This window comes from Sceloporus occidentalis, unplaced genomic scaffold, assembly GCF_023333645.1.
Source record: "Sceloporus occidentalis isolate IW3139 unplaced genomic scaffold, rSceOcc1.0.p SCAF_73, whole genome shotgun sequence".
Taxonomy (NCBI): domain Eukaryota; kingdom Metazoa; phylum Chordata; class Lepidosauria; order Squamata; family Phrynosomatidae; genus Sceloporus; species Sceloporus occidentalis.
This window is the reverse complement of record NW_028317053.1, coordinates 4553044-4574550: the sequence shown is the minus strand read 5'-3', so window position 1 is coordinate 4574550 and position 21507 is coordinate 4553044. Positions and strand designations below refer to the sequence as shown.

The 21507-nt window shown below is 40.2% G+C and overlaps 1 protein-coding gene across 4 annotated transcripts in view; it reads right to left on the bottom strand.

Moving 5' to 3' along the window:
- NTRK2 (neurotrophic receptor tyrosine kinase 2) overlaps positions 1–21507 on the bottom strand; it is a 231456-nt gene that overhangs the window by 116572 nt on the left and 93377 nt on the right. For all 4 annotated transcript variants that reach the window (XM_089494558.1, XM_089494559.1, XM_089494556.1 and 1 more), the window contains one exon: positions 18360–18459. In XM_089494558.1, coding sequence (XP_089350684.1) covers positions 18360–18459 — 100 coding nt within the window. The remainder of the gene's footprint in view (positions 1–18359; positions 18460–21507) is intronic.

Here is a 21507-nt window from a genome sequence, read left to right as displayed (position 1 = left end):
GAACCACTGGAGCACAGTGCCCCCGATACCTAACTCCCTCAGGCGTTCCAGAAGGATACCATGGTCAATGGTATCGAACGCCGCTGAGATGTCCAAAAGCACCAACAGGGACACGCTTCCCCTGTCCATGCCCAGACGGAGATCATCGACTAGGGCGACCATGGCAGTCTCAACTCCATAGCCCGCCCGGAAGCCAGTTTGAAATGGGTCCAGAAAATCCGTTTCATCCAAGATCGATTGAAGCTGGAAGGCCACCGCTCTCTCAATCACCATACCCAAAAATGGCAGCAGCGATATAGGCCGGTAGTTGTTATGAGTCAGGGGGTCTAGAGAGGGCTTTTTTAGCAGGGGTTTGACCACAGCTAATTTTAATTTTGATGGAAATTGTCCCTCTCTTAGAGATGTATTAATTATGCGGTGCAACATAGTTAGCACCACATCCCCCCCCCGAGCCGCCAGCCATGAGGGACAGGGATCAAGAGAGCATGTCGTCTTCCTAACGCTTCGAAGGATCTTGTCCACTTCCTCAGTACTGACAAACTCAAAGTGATCCAGTATAACAGGGGCCACGGAAGCTCTGGGAAGGGAATGGTTCCTTTTTTGATAGGAGTTAAAGTACAGTACTTGCACTGACCTCTGGATATGATGACCCAGGTTTTCCCCCCCGTTGATTTTTAACTAAAATTTATCAACTTATATATGAGTATATACTGTACAATATACATATATAAAAATAATAAATATACAATAAACCTCAATTACAAGACCTTTTGCAATGGACAGTTAAGGCCCTAGGTAAAATTAAAAGGTCTTCTGCTACCAAAAAGGCAGCAGAGAGGACAGAAGCCAAGCTAGCTTATTGCAGAAGGAAATTCCACAGTCTGGGAGCAGCCACATATACTCTCTCCTATATCCTCACCAAATGTGCTTGTGATGGTGGTGGTACCAAGAGAAAGCCTTCCTTCAAGGATTGTAAAACTCATTTACTTTCATATAGGGAGATATAAACTATCAGATATTCTGGGCCCTACCCATATAAAGTTTTATAGTTCATGACCAGTATTCTGAATTGTGTCCAGAAATGAAGTGGTTGCCAGAGAAACCGTTTCAACAGGGAAGTTATATCTTTCCTGTGACCACCCCTGGTCAGTAATCTGGGCACAGCATTTTGGACCCGTTGTAGTTTCCAGTTTCCATAGGCAGCCCCATGTAAAATATGTCACAGTAATCCAAACAGGATGTAATCAAGCCATGTGTCACCATGGCCAGATCTGATATCTGAAAGTATGGGTGTATCTGGTACACCAGTTTTAGCTGTGCAAACACACTTCTGGCCAATGCCTCTAGTCTTAAGTTATAAGTCAAGTCTCTATTTCAAATCAAATTGAGTCTCAGATCCTTGCAAGAAAATTTCAAGTCAAGTCTCAAAGTGAGTTGCAAGTTTCAGAGCCAATTTTTAACAGAAAAAAAGGAGGCAGGGCACATTTCTCAGAGGAAAATAGCAAACACATTAGGCAATGGATTTAAGGCAGGGACTGAGGTCCACTTAGCAAGCTATCCCCTCTGCACATCAGAGGACCCTTCAAAAAGAAGGAGCCTTCCGCTTCAAACCCATTGCCTAAAGCACTTTCTGTTCTCTTCCAAGAAATGTGCCATGCACTGAGGCTTAAATTGAACGTCATCAGCAAGTCAGTCACTGAAAATATACAAGTCTCAAGTCGAGTCAATGTTTCATTTTTGCCAAGTCAAGTCCAAGTCAAGTTACTGAAGTGACCTGAGTCCAACGAAGTCCAAGTCAGCTGATTCAATCTACATCACTGACTGATCCTAAGAGTACTCCCGAGCTATGAACCTGAGATTTCAAGGGAAGTAGAATCCCATCCAACAGAGGATGTATATCCAATCTGCTTTTGACTTTTGCTTTTTGATCAGGAACACCTTTGTCTTGTCTGGGTTAAGCTTCAATCTGTTTGCTATTAAGTAACATATTAGTCATAATGACACCTATGACTAGCTTTCTCTTTGCAAAGATTTAAGCCAGCATTCATGCTCATGAACACTTATATTTAATCTTAAGAGGCAGGATAATATAATGAAAGTTGTAGGGGGAAAGTGAAAGTTGGGGGAAGATTAAGCACATCTTTTTAATTTGCCTCTTTGTAAAGATATACTTCCTGTCTAAAGAAAGCTGTCTTTGATTTTTGTTACATGCATTCATTAGTAACAAATGGTTTTATCTAAAGCTTAATGACTCAGACCTAAATTCCAACTGATAGTTCCAACTCAAGTAGACTCTATGAATGAATGTAATTTGCAAACATGTTGACTTACTGTTTGGCAATTGATTCAGTGGGTCTACTCCAGTTGGGGCTGGCAAGTAGATTTAGGCATAAAAAGTGGATTGGAAAGAGGTTGAGAAAACAAGTTTGAGAAAATCATAAGAGAACACAAGACCTCTGGGAGACATTTGATCACATTTCTAACCACAGGTTTTAAAAATACTAATATTTAGTGATAATTGCATGACATCTGAAATTATAGGCAGAAATCTGTTCTCATACTGAAGCAAAGTACAAAATCTAAGAGATAGAAAAATGGGAAAATATGAAAAATAGAATATAGAAGAATAGAAAAAAATGGGGAATTCCTACTTAGCATTTACATTTTTAAAGGCTTCCTATATAAAATTACAGGATGGATAATCAACTATGATATGTAAACAAAAAGTTCAGTGAAATATTCTAAAGAAGGTTATAACAGTATACAATTTCTATTTCTGTATTTCCAGTATCCCAGAATGTAGACATTCCTGTGATTTTTCTTTTCTTTTCATGAGGAATCAAAGCCTAATCATAGCACAGGAATAGAGAACATAAGGAAGAGAGGGGGGAAACTGGTGAACCTTTCATATAACCCATGCTTTGCATGCAACAAGTCCTAGATCCAGTTTTTAAAATTCCCAGTTATCTCTGGGAAAGATACCCTGAATACTACTAGCAGCCAGTGCATATGATACTGGATAACATGGATCAAGAGCCTGACACTGTATAAGACAACACCATGTAGGTTGGAGCCTACCTCTTTCTCTACCTCATGAATAGCTAAAAAAAATGACAGATAATTCCAAGATTGCTTTCTTTCTCCTGAAGGGGAGAAAGGCAAGTCCTCCTAAACTGGTTTTTAAAATCATAAATATTAGGCGATTAGCCATGGTCAACTGCTTAAGTTATGGCTGCAAAATCCAAAAATCCAATCTGAATGACTGAACGGAAGAAGGAGTTCTTCTATCCTGTGGATGGCCGCATTAATCTAAAGAATAAAAGACTGTAAGGAGCCCAAGAACACCACTGATTGCAATGCATGAATTTCTGAAATGACTGCCACCACTATCTTCAAGATCAGAACAATGAAATTGGAAGCTCACTTCAGGTGATGGCCTAACATATCATAAATATCTTTTGTAATGACTCCTAGATAGGCAGCCTATGCCACAGATGATGTGGCAGAGCCCTGAGGGATCCATATCAGTAATCTGATTTTGACACTCCAGTCTGAAGTGGAATCTCACCCAAGATTCAAGGGATGAAACAATAATTTACAGAAGCTTGGTTAAAGGTATGAAACATGGCATGACATCCTCTCCATGTTAGCGGATAATTAGCAATGTCAAGTTTATTCTGTTTGGAGAGAGGAAGACTCACTCTAAAAAAATGCTGAGAGGAAAGTGAAATAGAACCAATACACTGTCCCTCCAACTGATAAGATACCATTCAACAATTGATGCAATGCAGATACTCTAGTTGGGGCTATTATTTAAATGTAAATAATTTACTGCTATTGTCAAGTTGGTTCTGACTTTTGGAGATCCTAAGACTTAAGGTCATATCATGACGTTGTCTGGGGCTGAGAGTGTGTGTGACTTGCCCAAGGTCATCCAGTGGGTTCCCATGGCTGATCAGGGAATCAAACCCTGATCTCCAGAGCTGTAGTACAATGTTCAAACCACTACACCATGTTGGGTCTCAAATTTTGGCCCTAATTATCTCCAAATATCAAAGACCACCAGAGTCAGGAAGAAGGTACTATGTATGAGGCTGTTCTCTTTCACAAGGAATGCCTTTGAATTTTTGGGGATCTGAAAATGCTAGAAGCAAAAGAAATACTGAAAAGCAAAGCAAAGAAGAAATGCTATTTATTCATAAAACTGAAATGAAAGATTTTGTATTTCCCAATTTCAACAGGTACAGGAAGTCAGGCATCATTATGATTGACTGTAGCTAGGTGGTGTCTTCAACCATACAGGAAAAAACTAAGTAGAGAGCTTCTGTATAAAAACCTGTTGTAGTGAGAAATGTATACTCAAATAATTCAAAATTTATCTCTTGTATGCACATTGTGCTTTGTTTACCAGGAAACATTTACAGTAAAAGAAACTCTTTTGATCATTCATTTTAATGGTCCTTAAATGCTTGATAGAATGGATTGGTAGTAGAGGGTAGGGTAGAGGTAGGATGGATCATACAAAAAGAGAAGAAAGGGTGCAATGAACTGGGGTGGGGGTCACAATTGCAATGACCTTGACAGAGAAATATCGACCATGATTTGTTTCATGACTAGAATGATGGAATTGGAAACCAACCATGCTGAATCATTAATGAATTTCAGTTGTGTACTTTGAACTTCACTTCTCTGTTTGACAAAAGGAAGCCTCCCCCCACCCCCTCATATTTCTTTCTGAATATGCACAGGCCTGCCATTTTAAACATAGCACATTTTTGTTAAGCTTTAGGACACTGTCTTCTAAATGAAACTATTCTGTATAATTCATTCTGAAATGACATTATCCTTTGTACATGCAAATTATTTAACATCTACAGTAGGAACAATGGTTGAATTAGAATATTAAGGTGGACAAAGAAACTTGTCCCAAAATATAGCATTTTATTTACTATGGTCAATTAAGATGCAATTTTTTGAGCCACTGAAGCTGAAGAATGGGGTGAAACAGACTGCCCTTTTGAACTCCAGGTTGGGGCCGCAGCAACTTCACCCCATGGCCCCAACCCAGCTTTTTACCAACACACACACACACAAAGCGGCAAATTGCAGCTCCTTTTTGAGCTGCTTAAAGTCGGCTTTTCTGCCATCACCATGGCTTTGTGGCAATCCTGTGGTGTGTGACACGTAAATGTCATGCTGCCAGAGTGCTGCAAAAGCACCCCCATGTAGGTGGGCGGGTGGCATGACACTGGCTTTGGGGCATTGTCGGAGCATGCAGCGTCTAAATGCCGCACTCGGGCACCACCCCCAAACTGGTGCAAGCAGGCAGTCTGTTTTGCCCCTTAGTTGCCTATAATCTCTTATCTTTTAGGTCAGTGGTGAAAGTTTTGCTGCTACAGGAGATAATGGAATTTGGGAACTTGTCAATGAATAAACCTAGTATGTTAGTTGGTGATCTCTGTTGTTAATTGGAATGATGGCAGTGCTGACTTGTTAGTTGCCTGTTTTTAGTGTGAAATGACACTTTTCACCGTATTATGAGTTCATTTTTGAATGTAAGATGGTGTAGAGTATACCACAGAAAGTGATTGGCAAACACCTTACTTTTCCCTGTCATGGATCATACACACTAAACAAATATTCTGAGTAATTAAGAGCAACATCCTTTTCCAGGAGCCAGCAGCTATCCACAAAAAATGTATTTGAGAGAAAAGGAGACATTGCTTTTAACCTTTGCCCCAAGGACAATGTACTTCTATTGACAACAGTGAAAATTAGTACACTTAGTATCAAATTTATGCCTTCCTACAGTAACATGAAACTATTAGCTTGTGTAGCAATACCATTGCTTCCACCATAATACTGTGAAAAGTGTCATTAATGAGTCAGGGCCTCCTTGCAGCAATTAGAAAGAATACTATTTCAGATTCTAACAGACTAGGAAGCTAGAACTGAATGCCTACAATTTAAATCCATACAATGAAAAGAGTGAGAAACTATTTTGAAATCAATTCAATTGACTATGCATTTGGAAGAGATGCATGCTATGCATTCAACAGCAGCAACAAACCCAGTAAAAGAGTCAGAGTACCAAATACTTCCAAGGCTCTAGAATCAGTGCCACTGCACTGTTTATCTCAGCTAGGGCAAATAAATGTGCTGCAGGATTATCTAGTGCACAGGAGATGAATAAAGGTACTGAGAAAACAATGGAAAGATGGAGCAAGAGGAAGAGTGGAAGTAGTAGCAGGCAGGTGGTCAGGCAAACTTTTCAAAATTATCTACAAGGCTAGGTTAATTGTCCATTAAATCCTAAATTATAACATTTATAATCTATTTTAGTAGCAAAATGTCTGCAATTACAACAAATTGTGTGTATGCATGTATCTGTATATTTATTTGTGTACGAGAAAGAATATGTGTGAGAGAGAAAAATGCTGGAGAAACCCCCAAAGATTTCAGTGGATCTCTGTACATCTTATTTACTGGTAACAATGTGTTCAAATTTACAATTTAAGTAATGGCTAGCTGAAAGTGAGGAAACCTAAATTAGTACTCCAAGAATTCAGTTAAGAAAAGAGTATTCATTTGCATGGCCTGTTACGTAAATATGTCAGAACACAGCTGAACAAATTATCCTCAACACAATACAGAAAACAAAGGAATGGAATAAGGTAGAAGAGGGAAGGAAAAGTGAGATTGCTTCAGCTCCTATCTGAAATGAAATCCACATTTCTCTAGCGGTTTCTTAGTCCTTGTTTTTGCTAAGCTGCCTGGCTTTTCCCCCCTCATGAGGCTCTTTTGAAGCACTAGTTGCTCACAGGGATATATGCTAGTTGACTCTAATGCATGCTTTGGTATTTATATATTAGATGAAGTGAGTACTAATGCATTCACTGGCACAGCACCACCTCAAGAGGATGTAGTCTTAAAGGGGCCCTAATGTCTGTACATGTATGCTACTTCTGGCAAACACTTATTTCTTTGTAGGATGACTTATGTTCCTGAAATCAGGTGAATAAGAAGGCATACAGCACCAAGGAGTCATGTACCACCTATACTTACATCATGGAAACAGTGAGCCAAACAACATTGTGGTAAGGTAACTCATTCTTAGGTTACAGGACAAAGTACCCCAGATATCATTCCAGCTGTCAGAGAGCACCTCATCACTTGACAGAGTAAATGGTCTTCAGTGGACATACTATCACAAGAAATAAACGAAAGGGTTTAATACAATTCTGTGCATACACACATGGTGGTGCACGTAAAAGCTTTCTTACTTAGTCTGTTTTCTCATCTTTCATCTTTTCTTCTTCCACAGAAGAAGGCCTAAAATAGATGGAGGCAGCTTCCATGGTGTTTAGAGAATGCATGCCCCACAGCACCTGGAAGCTGCCCCAGGGCCATGCCCCAGGTCCATGCCAGACGCACCTAAGCGGCCCAAAACTAACCCCAAAGGAGCAGATTTTTTCTGCTCCTTTCCACGGTCCATTGAGGCTGCAGCATGAGGTGCCCTCAGGGGTGCAGCATGTGTTTGTCACAGCTCCAGGGCGATTGGGCCAGGAGCAGCTTTTGGCTGCTCCTTCCAGCTTGTCTCTTTTGCCCATTAGACAGAAAGGTCAGAAAGACTACAAACATTTTCAATAGTAGTGCTGAAGTGATCTACATGTGCTAATGTTTCCTCCTAGCTAGAAAGGGGGCATGAGGAGGGAGGAGTTTGTTTTTTGTTTTTTAATTGGTGTTTCACTTTCCTTGTGTACAAGACCTTAACTATTCATTGCAATGGAGCACTTAATTCTGCATATGCTAATGAATGAAGATATGGATCTGTGCACTGTGGTGAAATGAATGCCACATCCATTGCAGAGCCATCTTTGTGCTCATGGAAACTCTACTGTCTTATGAGACTGCAGTCCTACACATGCCTACCATGGAGTAAATCCAAGGAAAGATACATAGGATTGTTCTGGATTACAGTGAATATATAGTACTAATATGTTCCTTATCGCCACTCAATGCTCATCAGTGTGTATCTGTGCCATGACACATGCAGGTTCCTGCAAAAAGCACTGCTCTAAAGCAAGGGTTGATGAAGTGCAGATTGAGGGCCACATGTTCTCCAAACCATTTTTGAGGCCCACAACCTTTATGAAGCCCAAGGGTGCAAACAACAAAATCTGTTTATCCTAAAACAGAGTGCAGGGTCCACAACATCTGTTCCTCAAGTACAAAAATAAAACAACCAAAGTGAGATTTTAAATTTTCAGATCATTTTCAGTCTGATACAGCCCTGAGATGAATGAATGCTCTCCAGACCATTTGAAGTTGTACACTTCTGCTCTAAGGCTAAAGCCTAGATTTTTCTGTCAAGGTCTCACTGACTATGGGGTTGTTCCCACTTAAGATTTGAAACGATTTAAAATACAACGTTTTTAATAAAATCGATTCAAAATAACACTGTTCTTATCCCGCTATCCGAATCGCTTTGTTCATCGTTCCCATCTGGTTATTTAAATCGAAGTTTTTACCTGCAAGCGTTCCTACTTGGCATGAAATCGGTGTTTAAATAAAGCGATTCTTCTCCTCCATACCTTATTTGGAGCTGTCAATCAATAGTACGTCAGAATGACGTAACGTTAATCCGGAATATTTGGAAGCGATTTATCTTTTGGCATCGTTTCCATTTCATTGACTGTTTGTGAATTTAGCGAATTTATGAAAGCGAATTTAGGAAACCCAAGCTCTTTCCAGAGGAACTATGGGATAGGTTTTGCATGACAGCATCCCCTCTTCATGTCTCCCAAAAGACAGCCAGGGAGAATCCCTTCAGAGAGCCCAGAGATCAATGAAGGAGGCTGCTGGAAAAGCAGGGAGGGAGCACTCTTCCCAAAGATTCTCTTTCCAGGGTTGGAGGAGAAGGCAGATTCCATTTGAGAAAGGGAGGGAGAAAGGCTCTATCCCCCCCCCCCCCATTGATCAGAGCCCTTCCTTGCCTGGGCGAGATCAGATGCCTCCTCGCGAGGAGCCTTCCCTTCCCTGCCTGGGCGAGATCAGATGCCTCCTCGCGAGGAGCCTTCCCTTCCCTGCCTGGGCGAGATCAGAGCCCAAGCGGGCAGGGAATGCCTCTTCGAGAGGAGCCTTCCCTTCCTGCCTCTCCTCCGTTAGAAATGGGCTCTCCCCACACAGAGGGGATGTTGCAAAAATAAAAATAATCCTTATCTCTTATTGAAAGACCACAGCGGACAAAGGGGTGAGGGAAGCAAAAATGGCACAGAGATCAATGGGAGCACAGAGATCAATGGGAGAGGCTTCTGGCAAAGCGAAGCTCTTTCCAGAGGAACTATGGGAGAATCCCTTCAGAGAGCCCAGAGATCAATGAAGGAGGCTGCTGGAAAAGCAGGGAGGGAGCACTCTTCCCAAAGATTCTCTTTCCAGGGTTGGAGGAGAAGGCAGATTCCATTTGAGAAAGGGAGAGAGAAAGGCTCTATCCCCCCCCCCCCATTGATTAGAGCCCTTCCCTGCCTGGGCGAGATCAGATGTCTCCTCGCGAGGAGCCATCCCTTCCCTGCCTCTCCTCCGTTAGAAATGGGCTCTCCCCACACAGAGGGGAGGTTGCAATCCACCGGGGGAAGCCTTGAGCAGCCGGGACTTCAGGTGTTTAAAGCGCTGAAGAGATTAAGCGCCTGTAAACCATTAAAATAAAAAATAAAAATAATCCTTATCTCTTATTGAAAGACCACAGCGGGGTGAGGGAAGCAAAAATGGCGACAGCCAGACAGATGGGGACAGAAAGGGCAACTCCCCCAAGGCCAGCCCCATCGCAGTCCACTCCTCCCATTCATCTAACGCAATTTCAAAGGCTGTCGTTCCTATTTAAATGCTCCGGTTCCTAAATTGAATCAATGGAAAAACGTAGGTCGGACCCTAGTGTTTTTTTAACACGCGTTAAATGAGGAAAACTCAATTCAAAACTTTATTCCGCTCTACAATTCGATTTGTAGTGGGGACGATTGCGGGTTGCTCTAGAACCGTTCTAGGTTTAAATCGGATCCTAATAGGAACGCCACTCCTTGGATTCGATTCAGAACGCGGGGTTTCACCTAGTGAGAACAACCCCCTAGTGTGCTACACAAGCCTCAAGAGTCTTGTGCACTCTCCATGAGTTTTCTTTTGAATGCCATATCAGGAGCAACAAACATTTTCTCTTGGATTTTCTTTAGGTCTGCTGTTGAACTCATTCCTCAGTTTTGTCTACATACTATGGCATGGTACAGAACGCCAAAAAAGCGCCGTACCAGCGCCAGTATTAGGGTTAGGGAGCATGCACTATGTACACATTCCCTAACCCTAATACATGCCAGCAGTGGCATGATGGACGTGCCGCGTCCAAACGGTGCAGCATGGACGTGACATGTTTGCACCACCCCAGGCCACTTACGGCAGCCTGGCTGCGGTGCTAAAAGGAGCTCCAAAACAGAGCTTCTTCTGGGAGGGTGCTTCGTTCCTGCAGCCACCAAATGGCTGCAGGAATGACGCCAGGGAGAAAGGGGCCAAGCAGCCCCTTTCTCCTCTGGCTGTGGTTCCTGGGGTGTCCAGAGGCATGAAGCCCCAATGACACCTTTATCCAGGCCATGGGGAAACAGCATCTTGCCACTTCTCTGTGGCCTGGAAAAGCGTCGGATTGGGGTCACAGGGGCTGCCGGTATGGCTGCCCTGGCCCCAATCCTCTGCGAAAAGGGACGGGTGCAGACCACCCCAAAGGGGTGGGCTGTACCCTGCTTATGTTGTCTTTCCCTCCTTCTCTCTTGTTAGTACACTAATGTATTCTGTCACTCATTTCATCCTAGATAACCAGTACAAGTACTAAATCCACAGCAAGAAAGGGGGGATTTTAGCAGTTGTTTTTAGCAACAACTCAGTTCATCCTCAATGTAAATTACTTCCTGTTAATTTTCTTGGTGGTATTCATTTTATTTTATTTTATTTTATTTTATTTTATTTATTATCCCACCTTTCTCCCAAAATGGGACCCAAGGTGGCGAACATATATAAACATAAGTTAAAATTATACAATTAAAATCATAAAAATATAAAAATTACAAATATAAAAATTTTAAAACATACAGAGTTAAAATTAAAAAGTCCAAGTCCAACCCTTTCATCTCCCAATAAACCAAGCCTGCCAGATCTCAAAAGGCCTGTTTAAATAAAAATGTCTTTGCCTGCCTGCGAAAGGCCAGCAGGGAAGGGGCCAGCCTAGTCTCCCATGGAAGGGAGTTCCACAGGGAAGGAGTACAGGGGAGTACCAGCATACCTTGAAAGTGAACAGAATCAGCGGTATACCTTGGAACTGAACAGAAGTGATTTTAATCAAAGAGGAAATACAACATAACTATCCCAAGGATAACACCTAACTGGGCTGAATATCAAAAGTATAATGCTTCAAAAAGATCAGCATAGCTACTCGGAAAAGTTCAATGAATGACACACCCTTTGCAAATGTATTTATTTCAAGGATTTATATCCCACCTTTATCCCACAATGGGATTCATCTGAGGTGGACAAGAACTAAGTAGAATAAGCTTAAATGACCTCCAAGGCAGATCACAGAGAGAGCTCACAAAACAGATTAATTATCCAAAATGATCCAAGGGAAGCGGCACCAAAAAGTCTGTGTGCTCTCTACATGTCCTCAAAAATCAAACAGACGTGTGTCATGTGTGCATCAATCATGCATGACATGGTCTGGTAGACAAAGTCATAACAAAGACTGAGCAAAGGAGTTCCTAATTCATACGAAACAGTGGCTGAATAGACCGGTATAAAAAGCCGGCCTCAGGGCAGAGTGGGGCATAGCATCCACACCGCTCCTATGCCGCCTGCCTGACCAGATGGTGGGCAGCATTACGCCGCATCTTTGGCGCAACACTTACACATGCTGTGGCAAAGAAGCGGCAACCCCTTTCCACAGCGATAAGAAACATATTAGTACTATATATTCACTGTAATTCAGTGATTTACAGAACAATCCTATGCATCTTTCCTTGGAATTAAATCAGTAGGATTTACTCCATGGTAGGCCTGCAGTCTCACAGACAGTAGAGTTTCCATGAACATAAAGATTCTCCCTCTGCAGAGGCTGTGGTATTCATTTCATCTGGATTTTCTGGTTTTTTAAAAAGTCCAGGAGAAGCCTGGGTCAGGTACAGGATGAGTACTGTCCAGGAACAAATCTGTCTGATAGAATTTTTCCCTATGTGTTTACATCCTGCGACTAGTGTAGAAATAAAAGCTGCTGCACTATCTTCTATGTCAGACAGAAAATGGGGCAGGGGAAGCAATACTAATGGTTTGACAATATGTTGATGTAACACCGGCTGTATCCACATTGAGAAACAATCCATTTTGACACCACTTTAACTGCCCTGATTCAAGGCTATAGAATTCTGGGAATGGTAGCTCTGGCACCAGAGAGGAGTTCTTTAATCATCAATGTCTTTGGAAATGGAGAAATACAGCCTAAATGTGAACGCTGTGTGAACTGTGAAAGTCTGCCTCAAAACCACAGACTTTTTGGTACAACGATGCAAGTACTTTGTCCATTCTATGACACAAAACCATTGGGGTATAATTATAGAAAGTGAATATTCAACGAAAAGGAGATGATTTTTTTCCCTCATAAATTTCAGTATGGACAGAAGTCTGTCTCCATTTCATTAAATGAAGACCATGGAAACTCTCAAACAGATAACTGGAATCAAATCAAACAGCATTCCACAGCTATTCTGTCTTTCTGTCCTTAAAGGGGTTTTTGTAATAAGAAAGAAGAATTTGGGTAACATGGATTACAAATGGAAGATGATGTCATCTAGACATAATGTAAAATAGCCATTGCACAATAAATTCTTCAACTGAAGGCAAACCACCCCATATATTTCACTTAATGCTAACGGCTGACAGAGCTATAAATTTCAGTTTCTTTTAGGGGCTCGACAAACTGCCCGTTTGGAGTGGTCTGCCAGCAACCCTTTCCTCGCCGGGTCGGGACCGTAGCAACTACATGCTGTGGCTCCAATCTGGCCTTTCTGTGGAGCAAAAAGAAGCTGCAAAAAGCAACTCCTTTTTGCACCACGGAAAGGGCACCTTAGCCGCGGTGGCTTCAGCTGTTCTCTGCTTCTTTGGTGCAGCACGTGTAAATGCTGCACCAAAGATGCAATGTGATGCCGTCCACTTTCTGGTTAGGCAGGTAGTGTGTGGGCAAAGTCAGGGCGGCTGGGATGGGGTCACCATGCCTCAACTCATGCCAGCTCTTTATGCTGGTCTATAAATGCTCTTAATTTCTCATTTTCCCATCTTTGTTCTGTTTTGTTCTGAATCCTTTTGTAATTTCAAAAAAAAATAGGCACAAAAATGCATTTAGAGTTCTGCATTCATATTTGCAGATTTTCAAATATTCAATTTGAAGATTATGGGCCTGTTCAGACTGGCAATTTGGGACGACTTGGGGGCAGAGTTGGGGTGTAGCATCTCCACAATGCACCCCCCGGCTCTGCCGCCAAGGTGGCAAGATTCTGCATGCCACACCACATGTCATGCAGTTGCTGTGGCCCTGATCTGGCTGCCCCTTTCAGGCTGTCTGTACAGCCACTTTGATATATTTAACTGTAAAACCAAAGAATAGTACCTGGTTTAGATGACATGGCAACTAACTAGAACATCTGAAAACCAAATTTTACAAAACTTTGTCTTCATTTTGTGTTTTTCTTGACATCTATACTCAGACATAGTCAATGCTACACCGACAGTTAAACAAATTTAAGAGTACACTTTAAGCATAAGTATGCTTAATTCTGTGTTGTATTGTAGCCTTGTCTTTCTGTCTAACTAATTAGCTAGCTTCCTAGACATACCTTTCTGACATTTTATTGTTCCTTTATAGATGTGAGGGGAGCAAAAAGACAAAGGAGCTACTACAAGAATCTCCTTGAGCTGCTCCTTTTTAAAAGCCTCTACATCAGAGATTAATATTATACAGCCTTCCTGATGCTTTTACACTAAAATTCCCTGCATTACTCAACATTGGCTATGTTGGTTAAGGTTTCTTTAATATGAAGTCACATTTAGTAAGTCACATTATTCCCACCATTACTCTACAAATATGCGCTGCAAGAAACTGATTCCACAGTTGCTCCTCACTTTTTCAGTATTTCTAATCAAAGAAAGATGAGATCTATCAGATCTTTCTACAAAAATTCTTTTAAAAATAGTTGTCAACACTCGAGAAGTGGCCATTTCATAGCTTTTGGGTTATCCTATGTTTGTCAGAATACTCCAGGGGAACAATACTCCAGGAATACCATTCTGGCTCTGAACTGGATCCAAATCCCCTGTCTTATCTGCTGCAGCAAAAGTGATGACAATGGATGGTTGTTTTCCCACGTGGGATTTAGGTTCCCAGATAGGGAAGGATAAATTTAAAAGAGACAAGAGAAGTCCTAGTAAAGCAGTCTAAAGTAATAGGTTCCGAGAGACGTGAAGAGCTAGTGAAATGAAGACTCGGATCCACAATAGTTCTGAAGAATTATGAATTGTGTATAAAGTCTATTATTCATAGGATTCATACTCCTATTGAATAGACTGTATGGGAAAAGAGTGTGTAAACAAATGTAACACTGTGAAGTTGAAGGTTTTCATGGTCGGCATCCATAGTTTTTTGTGGGGTTTTTCGGGCTATGTGGCCATGTTCTAGAAGAGTTTATTCCTGATGTTTTGCCAGCATCTGTGGAGTTGGGTATGTTTATATTGTGTGACCTGGGAAGGCAGGAGTGATTTGCATGTGTATTGTTCTGTTGCTAATGGCAGGCCTCAGGGTGGGAGGGCCTGCAAAACAGGATTAGTGTCTGCTTGATTAGTGTTCATTGTCGCTGGGGAACCCCTGACCCTGGGAGATTTCTCATTTTCATTTGTTGAGTCTTCATCTTGCTATTTTTCAGGACTGGTAGCCAAACCTTGTTTACTTTAAGGGTTTCCTCTTTCCTGTTGAAATTGTCCAGCAGTAGCAGAACATGTTACAAACTACCCTGGGCATAAAATACTGTTTGAAAACACTGAAATTCTGGACCATGCCAACAATTACCATCTCAGGATGCACAGGGAAGCCATTGAAATCCACAAACACCTGGACAATTTCAACAGGAAAGAGGAAACCCTTAAAGTAAACAAGGTATAATTAAACTCTTCTAGAACATGGCCACATAGCCCAAAAAACCCCACAAAAATATAACACCACTGATATGTAACTGAAGATACTGAAAGAACTGAAACAGTGATAATTTGTCGTTTTCTAGAACATGGCCACATAGCCCGAAAAACCCACAAAAAACTATGGATGCCGGCCATGAAAGCCTTCGACTTCACAGTGATAATTTGGTAACCAGTGAAGTAAAATAACATTTTGTAACCACAAGTTTAAGAACCCACTACAAGAGAAATAACATCATAAGCTCTTTGTGTAAATAAAAACTACAGTTGGCCCTCCACATTCACAGGGTTTAGGAGAACAAGACCCCCACAAATATGGAATAACCCCCTCACGTGGAAGCTAGTTAAAGTTATGGGTGAGCAGGGGAAGAGAAGCAGGCATGCACACTCCTTTTCTTCCCCCACCCTCCCATCCCTTTAAATGGCTTCCTGCCCCTTCCCCAGTGGGATAGCTGTCTTCCCCAGATAGCAATCCCACCAGAAATTGTGCTGGAGGGATCGATCTTCCTTCCCCTTTTCCCAGTGGGATAGCTGGTTGGGGAAGACAGCTGTTGGCACATGCACCCCTCCCTCCTGGGCTTTTTTCCAGGAGAGAGGAGGCGTGTGTACACATGTGGCCATGACTTCGTGAATAATCAAAACCGTGAGTGTCAAAGTTGCGAATGTGGAGGGCCCAAACCAAAATATATATATATATAAATGTTATTTGACAATGAAATGGGATATCTAAGGGTCAAAACAGACGGACATAAAGGGACAGCTCTGTGCTGCCCCTTTGAGCACCAGGTCAGTGTCTAATCTTCCTTTACACTATCAAAAGCTGCATCTGCACAGTAGCAATAATCCAGTTCAGCACCACTTTGACTGCCATGCCTCAATGCTATGGAATTCTGGGTATTGTTGTTTTAGGAGATATTTAGCCTTCTCTGCCACAGAGCTCTGGTGCCACAACAAACTACAATTCCACAGCATCCAGCCATATCAGTTAATGTGGTGTCAAACTGGATAGTTTGTGCAATGTGGATGAAGCCTAAGTAAATAACTATCACATCTTGTGGACCTGAATTCTATACATTAATTATAGAATGTGTGAAGAAGTACTTTCTTTTTTATTTTTCTGAATCTAGTGCCCACAGAATAGACAAGTGATACCAAGTTCATGTCACTTTATAAACAAAACAAGCTTGATTTATATACCGCTTCATACCGCCTAAGCAGTGTCTAAGCGGTTTACAACTTTATAGTCACATATTTGAAAAAAAGTAAAATTCCCAAAACACATAGGCTTTCCTCATAGGAAAGAACTGACTACATCAGTCATTTTGGGTGCTGCCCTTTCATCTTTTTCAGATCTGTAGTAGACTTTTTATGATGGGACAACTGGAGTTGTACACAATATTCAAATATGTCCATACCACATGTTTATAGAAAAGGCATTACAATATTTGCTACCCTGTTATCCAATCCTTTCCTTACTAAACCCCAATATGAATGCACATCTGATCATAATTACACAAGAAAATATACTTGTGATATATGCAACACTTTTTAAATTAAAATAATGGAAATACATCTGGGAATGTGGCAATACTTCCTTTTTTAAAAATTAAAAGCTAAAAGAAGATTTATTGAACTATTAAATATATCCTGGAAAAAGCTATTAACAGTTGTAATTGTACTTGTAAGAAATGACTGTAGGAATGAAATTTGTACAGATTAACACATATGGTGGACATGCACAATAGCAATGACTGACTGGGCAAACAGAAAAGAAGCTAACCTATCACTGATTTAACTATACATCATGCTCCATTACTATTTAATTTGTAAGACACAAAGGACCAATTGCAGATATGATCCCTTCTGAAAATCTTGGAATACAGCCTCTGTATCACTGAATGAGCATATAGATTATTTCCCTGTTCCAGAAAAGCCAAACTAAATAGTTATGTAAGAGTGAAAGAATGGAGGTAGAAAATGCAACTCTATCCCCCTTCTTGGTTTGTTACTTTTATTAATGACTGGAATAATAGGAAACTGTGGCAATAGGTTTATTATTGAAGGGCACAAGAAGAAGAGCTACCACATCAAAATGTCTTCACTGTAAGATGGTGGCCACACACTTCCTCCTGTGACATCCTCTCAAACTAATAAAGCACTCTCCACACCCATTCAGAGTAAGGGTGCAATAGTAAACAGTGCAATAGTAGGAGTGCAGAAAGGATGTAACTATGAACAAAGAGTTGGACTGTTGGTTTTTAAGGTACATCTTGGGAAGTTAGGAAGCATTCTATGCTTTGTCAAATGTCATTTTTCTATCAGAAATATTTGCATGTAAGGCAATGGTACATAATTTTTGATCAAATGGTGCAGGCTACTTTCTAGTGGGCTGCATATCTAAGGAGGAACTAATGTTACTGTCCAGGCTGTTGTCACTTTAAATTAAAATATGGCAATAACAACACCATGAGTTGTTAGCTGCTTTCAACCACTTGTCAAGGTTGATGGTCAGGTTTTGCTTTACAGCAGTGTTAAAAACTAAATATAACTCTGCCCTCTGATCTAGAATATGACAGAATGTTTAGCTCTGTTCACCTTAACATACATAGACCTAAAACTGGAGACAAGGTTGTGAGTGGTATGTAAGCCCTGCCCCTACCATACTGGAAATAAGTTAAACTTTCACACGTTGAGCAAGGTTTGGAGAGGCATCTTCAATTGGCTGAATATGATTACAAAGCCTTTATGACTGGGAATTCTGGTTTAAAAAAACTTTTCAGCAGGAAGCATTTACAGAACCCTCTTCAGACCTACATGTTTAGCACATGTAGCTCTAATTTACTTCCAAGTGCTTAGGTACACAGAGGGCAAGGCCTCAGTGTGCACTCATGCCAGCACCCTGAATTTTAAGCTCTGTGTATGTCATGTCTCATTCATGCTTTTACAACTGGCATGTTAATATAAAAAGAAAACTGTGGTGGAAGCAAAGAAGAACCTCAAAGAATAAGACTCATAAAGTCCTATTTATATGTTTTGGATTTAAAAATGCACTAATTTACGGGGGGAGAGGGGGAGATAAAAGCAGCATTTCTTACCTTTCATTCCAAACTTTGAGTGTCTTCCGAACTTGAGAATAATAAGCATAATTACTAAGCCAGTGCACACTAATGCTGCGATCCCCACTACAACATACACCTAAGAAGAAAACAAGGTACATTCAATCCAGTGTTGCATTACTAGCAGACTCTGAGCACTGATATTATCAGGGGGTGGAAATCAAAGTGAAAGGGTTTTTAAAATATAGTATAGTACTCCTAAGATTCAGCCAATAACTTTTATTAAAGGAGAATAATGTGATGACTTTCTTGAGACATTTTTATGGGTGTTACACTTTATTTTGAGTGTTTGTTGTCCTTGGCACATAGTACAAATGGACACGAAACCTGATCTTCCTCATAGTCATAACAGTATTTGAGATAAAGATGCTGAGTCTCAAGCAAAAGATCAACCGTTTGCAAAACATGACTAGCAAAACTTTGTATTAAAGAAGCCTGTACCACAAAGCATCCCGGGATTTACTCTGTTAGAATACTACCAAACATTTAATGCCATAAAAGGTAACAACTTTCCAGAAACATGGAGACATGCCAACATAACTTTGATATTGAAGGAAAACAAAGAAGCCGTAGACATGAAGAACTATAGACCAATCTCATTACTCAATGTAGACTACAAACTATTTAGTGCAATATTGGCAGAAAGGCTTAAAAAGGTGCTCAGAGAATGGATCAACGAAGATCAAGCAGGCTTTCTGCCAAAGAGACAACTACGAGACAACATAAGAGTAGTCATCAACACAATTGAGTACTTTGAAAAACACAATGAAGAAAAACTGGCACTGATCTTCATGGACTTGGAAAAGGCTTTTGATAACTTAAGTTGGTACACTTTATTTGAGGTGTTAGAAAAGGTAGATGTAGGTCCAAACTTTTTGGAGTGGATAAAAGCAATTTATACTGAGCAAAAAGCAAGGGTGATTGTAAATGGAACAAAAACAAAGGAATTTCCAATAACAAAAGGGACAAGACAAGGTTGTCCGCTGTCCCCATTACTTTTTATTTTAGTGTTAGAGGTACTAAATAATAGGGTGAGATTGGAAACTAAAATACAAGGTGTTAAGATTAGAAAGTGGGAATTCAAACTTAGAGCTTTTGCGGACGATATTGTGTTCAGTTTAAGAAATCCAAACAATAGTGTCCCTCCCTTAATAGAAATATTAAAAGAATGTGAAGAAGCCACGGGTTTGAAAATCAACAGAGATAAGACTACAATATCAACTAAAAATATGGACAAAAAGGAGCAAGCACAAATAGAACAAAATAGTGGCTTTAAGATTGTCAATAAAGTAAGATATCTGGGTATCACTCTTACAAACAAAAACTCCGACCTATTCCATAATAATTATGAACCCCTATGGAAAGAGATAAGAAAGGACCTAGAACGTTGGAGTAAAACTAAACTCTCTTTCCTGGGCAAGATTGCAGTCATACAAATGGCAGTGCTCCCTAAAGCTATGTTTCTTTTTCAATCTCTACCAATCCTACACAACTTAAAGCCACTACAAGTGTGGCAAAAAGAAATACTCAAATTTGTGTGGGATAAAAAACGGGCTAGGATAAAGATGAAAATTCTGTGTGACGATAAAAACAGGGGAGGGATGAATTTACCAAATATGATTCTGTATTACTGTGCATGTGTATTGGTATGGCTAATGGAATGGATTACACTGAATAATGATAAACTGTTGAGTCTTGAAGGAGATAACCTCAGATTTGGATGGCATGCATATCTGTTATATGGTAAAGAGAAAATTCATAAGGACTGTAGAAATCATTATATCAGAAATGCATTAATGAAAGTATGGGAGAAATATAAAACTAGGTTAGCTCCAAAAATACCACAATGGTTCTCCCCACATGAGGCGTTATTCAGTAGAGAGGCTATACACAAAGGAACATGGTTGAGATACTCGGATATAATAAAGGAAAACAATCAAGGAAAATTAGAAATTAAAACACAGGAAGAACTTAAAGGAGAAGGTAAAGAATGCCACTGGTACCTATATAGACAAATAAGGGAAAGATTCCAAATAGACAAAAAACTAGAGGGCATACAGAAGGAAAAGACAGAATGGGACGAGATAATGAAAAAAGGAAAAGAGAAACTGATTTCGAAATGTTACAAATTATTACTGAAATGGGACACGGAAGAAGAGGTTATAAAAGATAGTATGGTGAGATGGGCCCAACATGTTGGACACAGTATAGAATACGAAAAGTGGGAGGAGTTGTGGGGAAGAAATATGAAATATACAATAAATCAAGATTTAAAAGAAAACTCATATAAAATGATCTACAGATGGCATCTCTCACCTCAGAAACTATCTTTGATGTATAAAAAGTCCCAACCTAACTGTTGGAAATGCGCCCACAACCCAGGGACATACTATCATATATGGTGGGAATGCAAAGTAACCAAAAAATTTTGGATCGAAATATATAATATAATAACAAAAGAACTAGGACTACCATTAAACTTCCAACCAGAAACAATATTGTTAGGGATGATTGATAGTCAGTTAAGAAGGAATCATGGCAAATTACTATTTCATCTATTAACATGTGCTAGAATTGTCTTTGCTAAACACTGGAAATCCAATACAGTCCCAAATATTGATGAATGGCTATGTAAAGTATATGTAACAGCAGAATATGATGTGATGTCAAAGGGGGGAAAGTGGAAATCAGAAGACAGTGTAAGAAAGGAATGGGAACCAATATACTCCTTTCTAAAGATAAGATGGCAAGGACTTCCAGTGATATAAGAAAAGAAGAGAAACTAGACCTGGAGTTGGAAAAAGAGATACAACAAGGTCTTAAATGAACAATAAAAGGTGGCAAATAGAATGCTGTAAATATAAAGGCTTAAAAGAACTATAGCAAGAGAAGTAATACTAAACGAAATAAGAGGGGAAGAGCGAAAACCTTACACACACAGACTTAGCTAAAAGAAGGTATAGATAATGTGTTAAAACAAAGCTATAAGTGACTTATCAAAACGGACATAGAAAATATTTGAGATATGTATAGCAACTACATTATGTGTTATTTATTTGAATAAAGACAATAGAAGTGTAAAGTTAACAGAAAGTTAGGAAAATAGATGAAACAGCTATATTTTTGA